The sequence below is a fragment of the Sphaeramia orbicularis genome, chromosome 18, assembly GCF_902148855.1.
Source record: "Sphaeramia orbicularis chromosome 18, fSphaOr1.1, whole genome shotgun sequence".
Lineage (NCBI taxonomy): Eukaryota > Metazoa > Chordata > Actinopteri > Kurtiformes > Apogonidae > Sphaeramia > Sphaeramia orbicularis.
The window spans coordinates 15,876,112-15,886,907 of NC_043974.1; the positions used below are offsets into that span (position 1 = coordinate 15,876,112).

General features: G+C 35.1%; 1 protein-coding gene across 2 annotated transcripts; it reads left to right on the forward strand.

Moving 5' to 3' along the window:
- Positions 1-10,489, forward strand: ecsit (ECSIT signaling integrator). Of its 2 annotated transcripts, none has more exons than XM_030162780.1 (8): positions 1-113; positions 1,381-1,538; positions 3,159-3,564; positions 4,502-4,725; positions 5,663-5,720; positions 6,321-6,466; positions 7,817-7,922; positions 9,947-10,488. In XM_030162780.1, the coding sequence occupies exons 2-8, from the start codon at positions 1,401-1,403 to the stop codon at positions 10,222-10,224; spliced, it is 1,356 nt and encodes a 451-aa protein (XP_030018640.1). In that variant the 5' UTR covers positions 1-113; positions 1,381-1,400; the 3' UTR covers positions 10,225-10,488. The 2 variants fall into 2 exon arrangements, with proteins under 2 accessions (XP_030018640.1, XP_030018641.1); XM_030162781.1 differs by having other exon boundaries at positions 15-124; positions 9,947-10,489.
- Positions 10,490-10,796: the final 307 nt, after the last annotated feature.

The window sequence follows — 10,796 nt, forward strand, 5'->3', positions numbered from 1 at the left end:
GGAAGCTAATAAGTGTAGAACCAGGATGTGTTACCGGCTTTTCAACATGGCCGCGTCCGTGGAGAGTGATTTGTGAAGGAGACTAAATTCTGCACACAGTCTCATCTTTAACGGTGTGTAGCGAGTAAGAAATGTAAAGCTATATATGTTCAGCTAATATATAGATATTTAAATGATTCTGCTTCTTATAATGTCTGTGTGCGGTAGTCATTTTCCTGACACTTAGACCCCATTTTGTGTGTTAAATGTCAGAATCCGTACAGAAATGTCAGTTTTCATCATTACAAACAAGTACGTAACATGTTTTAACTGTAGAAGTAAACAAAAATGTTTGACTCCAGTTACGTCATATCGTAAACGCACTGTATTTTAATCTTTACAACAGTATGAGAAGTTTAGCAGGGGAATGTTTTAGGTGATTTTGCTTGTACTTTATAAGAAAAGAACTCCACTTCTTTTGTGTCTAACACAGGGGTCTCAAACTCATTTTCTTTCAGGTGCCACATTCAGCACAATTTGATCTCCAGTGAGCCGGACCAGTAAAATAATAACATAATAACCTATAAATAATGACAACTCCAAATTTTTGTCTTTGTTTTAGTGAGGGAAAAAAACACCATTAAATTATAAAAAATACTTACTTTAAAAACTATCCAAACAAAAAAAAATGTGAATAATCTGAGAAAAACTGAAATTTCTTAAGAAAAATAAGTGCAATTTTAACAATATTCTGCCTCAACTTATCATTTCTACATGTGCACTATGGATCGGATCTACAAAGACACTAAACACTTAGTAACAGGCAGAAAATTGTTAAAATTGTGCTTAATTTTCTTTAGACATTTCAGGTAGTTCATATTTGTTCAGGTTATTCACATTTTATTGTTTCAGGATAGTTTGTAAATGTAAATATTTTCATAACTTAATGTTATTTTTTGCACTAAAACAAAGACAAAAATTTGAAGTTGTCATTATTTATAGGAATAATGCAAGATTTTTTTTTTTTCCACATCAAACCAAGAAGAAAATCTGGAGTCATTCTTTTTTGTAGGTTATTATGTTATTATTTTACTGTAGATCATATTGGTCTGTATGTGGAACCTGAACTAAAATAAATTCGACAGCCTTGATTGTGGAATTTTTGCACTTTGCAGATTCATCACACGGGCCGGATTGGAACCTTTGGAAGGCCGCATTTGGCCCCCAGGCTGCATGTTTGAGACGCCTGCTCTAACAGCTTCAGTTACTTTTTCAGATTACATATTTTCATGTCCTTCCTGACTCTCTGTTGTTCACCTCAACTGCTGCATAAAACTGCCTGATTCAGGAGTAGACATTCTGACTAATGTTCCTCTAATAATGTCACCCTTTTTACTACAGGTCAGTGTGATGAGTGTATCATGAAGTGTGTCCGCTGCCTGCTCCAGCTGCAGAGCCTCCGACTGCTGGGTCAGTCAACCAGGTGTTCTGCACAGTACAGCTCTCTGCTCCCGTCAGCCTCCAGTCAGCCTGGCCTGCCACACAGCACCCAGCAGCAGGTAAGCTTTAACATCATTTAACACCAGTGTTTTACACCTAGAAGTCTATATCATATGATTAATTAATACTGAGAACTTGAGTACTTATAAAACCTCTGAGCCCAAACAGCATATTACTGAAGAGAAGAGTTGAAATCTGCCTCAATATTCATTTAACAGTGGTGCACAAAAAACACATGGAAATAATGGTTACTGTAAATATGTGAAAATGAACGTTGTAATTTAGCTGTAATGTTGTTTATAACTGAATTAAGTGTAGTCTTGATTCTTCAGATCAGGGGTCACATTCAGCCTAATATGGTATAAAGTGGGCCGGACCGTAAAATAATACAAATAATAGGATAATAATTTTTGAGTGAAGAAAGTAAAATTCCGTGGTGAAAATGTTTACATCTACAAATTGTACTCAAACAAAACATGAACAAATATGAACAACCTGAACATTCTTAAGGAAAATAAGTGCAATGTTAAGAATATTAAACTGTAGTTTATTATTCATCCATATGCATCACAACTTGGAGATCACAGTGGATGTAAAAATACACAAAACATTGAATAACAGACAGAATATTACTAAAATTCCACATACTTCTCTTAAGAGATTTCAGGTTATTCACATTTTTTTTTTATAAAAGGCTAGTCTCTAAAAGTAGACATTTGTGTAATTTTACTTTTTTTGCACAATAGAGAAAAATTTACAGTTTTCATTATTTATAGGTTATTATGGTAGTATGTTACTGGTCTGATCATTTCTAGATTGAACTGACCTAAAATGCTTTTAACATCCCTGATTGTTAATATCTTCAGTGTGATTTTTGCATTTCACAAATTCATTCCAGGGACTGGATTGAACCCTTTGGTGGGCGGGATTTGGCCCCCGGGATGCATGTTTGACACCTGTGCTTTAGATGTATTGATTTTCCAAATACTATTGAAATTTTTGAATTACAATTGATTTTGACACCAACAAATATGACATAAAACTAGAATTAATACTGTAAGTACTACAGTTTTAGTAGAATTGCAGAGTTGTGAGGAAACAAAATAACATTAGTTTCGTATCCTCAAATTATCCCTTTGGGAAAAAAATGTCCCATCATGTCAGGTTAGTTTATTTATAAAGCATATTTAAAGACAACAAATGCTGATCAAATTGTTGTATAAAGAGATCAGGAAAACTGACATAAAGAGGAGCATAGACTGGTTGAAGACAAGCAGCACTGCATTTGGAACAAGTAAAATTCAGACAAGCGAAAAGAGTTTGTTCACGTAAATATTAATTTTAATAATAATAAAGTTAAAGAAAAGAACTGGGATGTAAGTACAGTTTTAAATCAAGGAGCAAGATTTATTTTTTGTGTCAAATTATTCCCGAATTTACGGCCTCAACTTCAACTAAGGTATCTAGAGGTGGAAAAAGTGGGTTTAACACTTTTGGAAATTACATTTTTGTCAAAGAGAGGGGTAGATGAAATAAAAATACCTTGAATATACTAACAGATGTTGTCTTAGTTTAGAACTTTAGGAGCTCCAGCTGAATTTTCTTCTGTATGTGAAACTTTGCAAAACCAGAAACATGAAGAGTAAAGCTCCTTGTAATGAAACTAATATGTCTCCCAGGTGTCGAGGTCTTTCCACAGCAGTTCAGCATGCAGCAAAAGTCGGCCCGTTCCTACCGATTTCCTTAAAGACCAAGACGGGAAAAAGGACAAGTCTCTGGTCGTCCAAAAAGACCTGTTTGAAGAGGTGGCGAAAGACATTAAAACCAAGGCCACGTTTAACAAGGTGGTGGAAGTGTTCACCAAGAGAGACGTGAGGCGGCGGGGTCACGTGGAGTTTATTTATGCTGCCCTGAAGAAGATGCCCGAGTTTGGAGTGGAGAGAGACATTACTGTGTACAACAAGCTGCTGGACGTGTTTCCCAAAGAGGTTTTTGTTCCCAGAAACTTCATCCAGAGAATGTTCAACCACTACCCGCGACAGCAGGAATGTGGGGTGCAAGTCCTGGAGCAGATGGAGAACTATGGTAGGTGTCCTTACTGGATTCAGTGTGGTGGTTATGGCACTGTTTCAGACATGATTACCCAGTATTACTATTTTGTTCTACTCTGTTTTTGTTGTTTTTTTGTTGTGAAATACTTGATTCAATGAAAAACTGACATAGAAATATTTATTGAAATGTACTGAAAATATACTCCAAATCCAATGATGTAAATGGTTTAAATTAACCAGGCAATTAAGGGTATATATTAAGGTTAAAGTGATGCTTTAGGGTTACATTTCAGAACTCTTCAAGCACAGAAATAATTTTGATAGGTAAGTAATTTAAACTTTTAAGTTTCAGGTCATCTATGAAAAATGGTGACATATGATATTTGCCATAAATTTTAAACTAATTAACAATTTATAGTATATTCTTTTTTTTTTCGAAGATTGTTCTTCTACATATAAAATATTCCAGATTTGTCCTTTAGGGAAAAGGTGGTCATATCAGTCTTACATAGATGCAGCTCCAAGAGAGATGTAGAGGTTCAGAGTTATATCATGACTTTTTCAGAATACACACAAATAAACTACTATCAATTTTTATGATGTACAGGCAACAATTATGAATAATTTCAAAAGAGACTTTCTTTATCTTCTCAGTGAATACGTATTTTCTTGGTTACAACTAAGACCATTTTCAGTAAATATTTTCAAAACTGTTATTCTTGAAATCGAGGATAATGATGTGACAGTTTCTCTGAGTCACTAAATGGTGCTTCGCTCGCAGATGGCATGATGGTGTGTTTTGTTTCGGGAGCAGTTGATAAAAGTGTTAACGCACTATTGGGAACTGTATCAAAAACAACACAGCATTGAGGAAACTAATAAGACAGATTTTGTGTATAATAACAAGAGCCCATCTTGGATTAAAGAGTAACTTATGACAGTTTTCAGTTTTGAAATGATTTTCGTTTTAGGTATTACGCCCAATGTGGAGACCAAGGTCCTGCTGGTCCAGATCTTCGGTGATAGGAGCCACCCCATGAAGAAATACCAGCGCATCATGTACTGGTTTCCCAGATTCAAGCATACAAACCCGTTCCCAGTCCCCCGGCAGCTGCCTGAAGACCCAGTGGATCTGGCTCGCTTCAGTCTGACCCGCATCGCTAATGACCTTGATGCTAAAGTCACCGTCTACCAGGTAGACCTGCGGCCGAGCTCATTAGTACTATTGATGAGGATGGTGTGTTTCAGAGAGCAGCGGAACTCAAATGGATCAAAAAATGCTTTAAATAAACAATAAAAACAACAGATGTTAATAAATAAAAAACTTACTGTTGCAAAAAAAATTAAAATTGTAAAACACCCAAGATTGTAGAACTGCAGAGGTAAGACAACAGTCGGATGTGTCTGGAGTCCAAACATCAGTTGCATGGTTTAGTTTAGAGCAGTGATACCCAAACTATTTCAGCTCCAAACCCAAAAGATAAAGGTTTACAAAATTCCATCATGAATTGCCACATTGACTACAGTTTTATAGACTCCACCATCATCAAAACAATGATGAATAAATAAAAGTTGCTGCAATGTCAAACTGTTACAGCTCTAGTAGAAAGATGACGCCAACAAGTGCTTCTAACAAATAATTAGTATAGCTAATAATTAGTATAGTTAGCTATAGATACATTTCTAAAACTCTATTTTTTAATATCATTTTCATACTGTTACTGTCATCTTGTTTCATATTGATGTAGTACTTGTCATGTTACATATTTGATGTCTTTTTTTTTCACCTTGTTTACATTTTACATGGCTTTTCTGAAGTCAACATTTAGAAACTCTTCTTCTTAGGAATATGAATTCACATATCATATTTGTATTATGTATTTTACTGTAACAGTTGACAACCCAGTAAAATCAGCTATGTGACCCATTTTGGGTTCTGATACCAAGTTTGGGAACAACAGGTTTAGAGTTTTGTGGACCAGAATCCATAAGTTCCATTTTAATGTATGATACTTGAAACTCGTCAAGGATGTTTTTCCTACTTTTGAAGAATAAGAACAAATTGTGTGTGTGTGTGTGTGTGTGTGTGTGTTAGTAGCATAAAATCCTATGTGCTTGTCTTCATACACTAGGTGCCATTTACAGATGTGAGCGAGAGTGGAGAGGATATCACATGTCCACATATAGTAGGTATGGAAACGATAGATTTGATGAATTTAACAAATGATTTCGTTACAGGGTACCTGCACACAGGTCTTGAAAGTCTTAAAAAGTATGGAATTTTGAAGTACTGTTTTCCAGACCTTGAAAAGTCTGGAATTTTGTGTGAAAGACTAATAAATTATGGAAGAAAGTTTCTCTCATTGTCAAATTTTAGAGTTTGCTCAAAGGCAGATAAGAAATATATGTGGAAAACATATGAAAAACTTGATCTGATTTCACTAACGGGTCGGTACTGGAAGGATTCTAGTGAAACTTAATTGTGTTTAAATTGTGTATATATCCATGCACTTTTGTGATTTTCATACGTTTTGAAAATTTTTCTCTCAGTAAAACATAATTTTCTGCACATTATGCGTTCATTCATTCATATATTTATTAAAATGAACTTTTCAACTACACACAACAGGTACAAACTAGTATAAAAGTACAAAAAGTCAAGGTCTTAGGAGTAAAAAAAAATAGCATTTTTGAAAAAGTTTTAAGTATTTTTATTTGGATAAGCATCTTGATATATGATTGAAGACTGGCTGGACTGGAAAGCAGAGAACTAACTCTAAACATTTGCAGGTATTCAGAGTCCCAGTCAGATGGAGCTGTTGGCTCAGCATAACCCCAGCAGACCTGTGTTCGTAGAGGGCCCATTCCCTCTGTGGCTGAGAAACACCTGTGTCTATTACTACGTCCTGAGGGCCGACCCCACGCCTGAGGAGAAGGTATGAAGAACCTGTGAGGAGGATCGGATGGTACTGGAAGCAAACACCAGCCAAAATGATCCCCACTGTGGGAAAGAGCAGTGGTTCTGTACAGGGCTGCTGCTCAATGAGCCTGTTTACACACACCATATAAGTCCGATAACTGGGAGTAATCAGATAATTGTAATAATCAGATTTAACGCATTTACGTGCACTTAAGAAATGCAATAATTGAAAACCCTGGTTTAGACGCACCGGTCCATTATTGGATTTCTGTCAGAGTATGTACGCAAGTAGTGATGGCAGACTTAATCTTCCTGTTTTTGTCTTCTGCTCATGTTTGACTATGTAACTTCTGTTTTCACTATTTTAATTTTTACACATGTACAGATGTAAAAGAACATAATATATCAGATTAACCTGTATACATGCAGGAAGACATCGGAGTATTGAGGAGAAGTCCAGCTGGGTTAATCCGATTTCTCATAATCTGATTACTGCTGTTATCTGATTAAAAAATATCAGATTATCCTGTTTACGCGGTCACTTGAATATTCTGAAATTACTGCAGAAATCAGATAATGATCGGAGCATTGGCGTACATGTAAATAGGCTCAATATGACAACAGAGATATAGTATGTCCACCAGTGGAGATTTACTAATACTGTTTTCACTGTTTTCACTATGCTCTATAATCTGTCTATGCCTCATGTGATACTATTACCATAGTATAAAATTATTTAGATTTTAATAGAATAATTGCCTATAATAGTTACTATAAAAAAATCAAAAATCATGTATCTTTCTTGCTGAAAAGTGTAAACTGAACTGCCACAATTGCTAAATACAACCTTTCTAAGGACAAATGTATAGACAGATGCCAACACTTTGCATAACATTCAAAATAAAAGCCATAACATTCAAATATTAAAAGTTCTGGACCTTATCCCAGCATCCCCTGCACCTAAATCCTGATTTTCCCCATGTATTTTGACTATTTATATATCTAGGTGTTGAATATTGCCTTAAAAACACCACACAGAAGTCTGGAATTTAAGTGGGAAACATGTAGGTACCTTGAAAGTGACAAAATGGTTTGAAGTTGAATAAATAATGAAACTGGAACATGACATTATTGAACCAAACAGATACTAGAGTGTTTTGAGTGCAAGTGTTGACATTTGATAATAAATATTTAACAGCATTATCTTCATAACCATTAACAGGTCTGGGATGTAAACAATTTAAAGATGGTTTTTTTCAATGCTAAAGGGAAAAAACAACTCCATTGATTTCCAGTGACTTTTTATCAGTTACCAACTAAGACTCTGAACCTTACACAGGTGCATTTGTGACTTTTTTTTCCACAGAAAGAGGAACCCTATGATCCAGAGCGCTGTTTTGACTACCCCCTACAGCTGGACATAGATTTAGAGCGAGACCTTGGGGATGATGAGGAGTTTGACGTGGAGGATTGTAAGGAATCTTGAATATAATCCTAATGTGTGCACTGCAACAATCTTAATCTTACCAAGTGTATTTTTTTCATTTCTAGTCCAAATATCTCATCACACTTAAAATTAAGACATAATCACCTAAAGCAGGGGTGTCCAATCCTGGTCTTCCAGGGCCGGTATCCTGCATGTTTTGGATGTATCCCTCTTCATCACACCTGATTCAAATGATCAGCCTATCATCAAACTCTGCAGAAGCCTGATAATGAACGTCAGGTGTGCTGGAAGAGGGAAATATCTAAAAAAAAAAAAAAAAAAAAAAAAAAAATCTCATTTTCTTTCAGGGGCGACATTCAGCCAAATTTGATCTCCAGTAAAATAATAACATAATAACCTATAAATAATGACAATTGCAAATTTTTTAATGCTAAAAATAACATTAAATTATGAAAAACATTTACATTTTACAAACTATCCAAACAAAAAAGGATGTGAATAACCTGTGAAAAACTGAAATTTCTGCAGAAAAATAAAAAGAAATAATAAAAAAAAAAAATCTGATCAATATTCTGCCTCAACTTATGATGTCTACATGTGCATTACAGATCAGATCTGCTAAGACGCAAAACAGGCCAAATATTGTTAAAATTGCACGTATTTTTCTTTAGACATTTCAGGTTGTTCATATTTGTTCAGGTTATTGACATTTTATTATTAAAGGATATCAGAATTTAATGGTCTTTGCAATAAATCAAAGAGAAAAAAATTGGTGTTGCCATTATTTATAGGCATAATGTTAGATTATTTTTTCATATTAAACCAAGAAGAAAATTTGGAGTCACTATTTCTAGGTTATTATGCTATTATTTTCGAGTTCGACGCCCTTGATTGTTAATATCTTCTACACTTTGCAAATTTATCCCGCGGGCCGGATCGGAACCTTCAGCAGGCCGGTTTTGGCCCCCGGGCCACATGTTTGACACCTGTTATCTAAAGCATGCAGGATACCAGCCCTCGAGGACCAGGATTGGACCCCCCTGACCTAAAAAGTAACTTTTCAGTGAGATATAAGAACTTATTTTTAAACAATAGATCTTGAAAATCTCATTTCAAGAAATCTTACCAAGATCATTTTCACTTGTTCCATTGGCAGATTTATTTTTTTGCTCAATTCAAGATTTTTTTGTTTAATTCAAGCAAAAAAATCTGCCAATGGAACAAGTGAAAATGGTCTTGGTAAGATTTCTTGGAATAAGATTTTCAAGATCTATTGTCAAAAAATAAGTTCTTATATCTCACTGAAAAGTTACTGTTTGGGTGATTATGTGTTATTTTAAGTGTGATGAGATATTTGGACTAGAAATGAAAAAAAAAATACACTTGGGAATGTTGAGCCGCATTATGTAATAAATTCCCATTATGTAGTAAAAGTTCAAAATGTAATAAGAATGTCACGTCATCTTGTAATAAAGCCGCATTATGTAATAAACTGACGCATTTTGTAATAAACTACCACAATACATTATGTAGTACATTTTTGTAGTAAGTTATTACAATTTGAGAAGTTTATTACAAAATGCACTTGACACATTTTTATTTTCAGGAAAATGTAATGTGCTAAATTAATGTTTAAAGTGTGTGGTTAAAGTTCTGATTACATTACCTGTAGCTCCTGTGACTAATTTCTTCTAAATTGCTCTGAAATTATATTAATTTGGATTGTATGTTATTACAGTTTTTGAATAAAAATGTGTCAAGTGCATTTTGTAATAAATGTCTCAAATTGTAGTAACTTATTACGTAATGTGAAAAAACGTACTACATAATGCGTTGACGTAGTTTATTACAAAATGCGTCAGTTTATTACATAATGCGGCTTTATTACAAGATGACGTGACATTCTTATTACATTTTGAACTTTTATTACATAATGGGAATTTATTACATAATGTGGCTCAACAGGGAAGATTTAGATTTTTGCCGTGTGAGTGTTGGTTTGATGTCAAGGATAATAACAGTTGGGGTTGTTGTTGTGTTGGTGTCCAGTGGACGAGGGTCCGGTCTACGCCATGTGTATGTCCGGACAGGGAGACCAGGCCACACTCAACCAGTGGATCTCTGGTCTCCAGCAGACCAATCCCATTCTGGGTCAGGTCCCTACACTTTTCCGTCTGGACTCCGGGCCCCGGGATCTTCAGGGACCAGCTGAAACCGAATCTGGTCCACGACACCAGACTGACACAGAGACCCACAACCAGAGCAGAGAAGAAGTACAAGACGAAGAAGCTGAAGAACCACGGAGGACCCAGGGGATGAAGCAGTGAGATTAGTCATAACAGGACCGAACATACAGGATCATAACATACTGTACTCCATATGAGCTCATTTTAGGAGCAGACGCAGCAAGAACTGAGGTTTAGGATGTTAATAAATCAAACCAGAACAAAAATAGTTCCACTTCCAAATGTTATATCTGTTGATCTGCTTTGTGCTGTGAATAATGTAACTATGTAATGTCCAAAACCCACACAGCAGACTGATCACTGAAAGGAAAAGGAATCAAATAAATGGTATATCTTTATCTTCACTGCTACTGTGTTTTATTTTGCTGCAGTTCCCTACATTGGAATAGAGATTTGCACTAAGCAAAGGGTATTTTAGCTTCAGTTTGTTTTTTGTTTCTTTATTTAACACTGGCAACAAAACTATTGGTTGAATTCATACCAAATTGTGTTTATAGATTGCCAGTGACCCAGAATAGATCTGATTACATTTTGGGAAAAGTAGGACAAAATTAAAATTTTTATGATTTTTTTAAATCTTTTTTTTTTTTTCCATTTACCTGTAATGGGCAAAATTTCAAATGTAGTTGAAGTGTAGTTTTATTTCGAACACA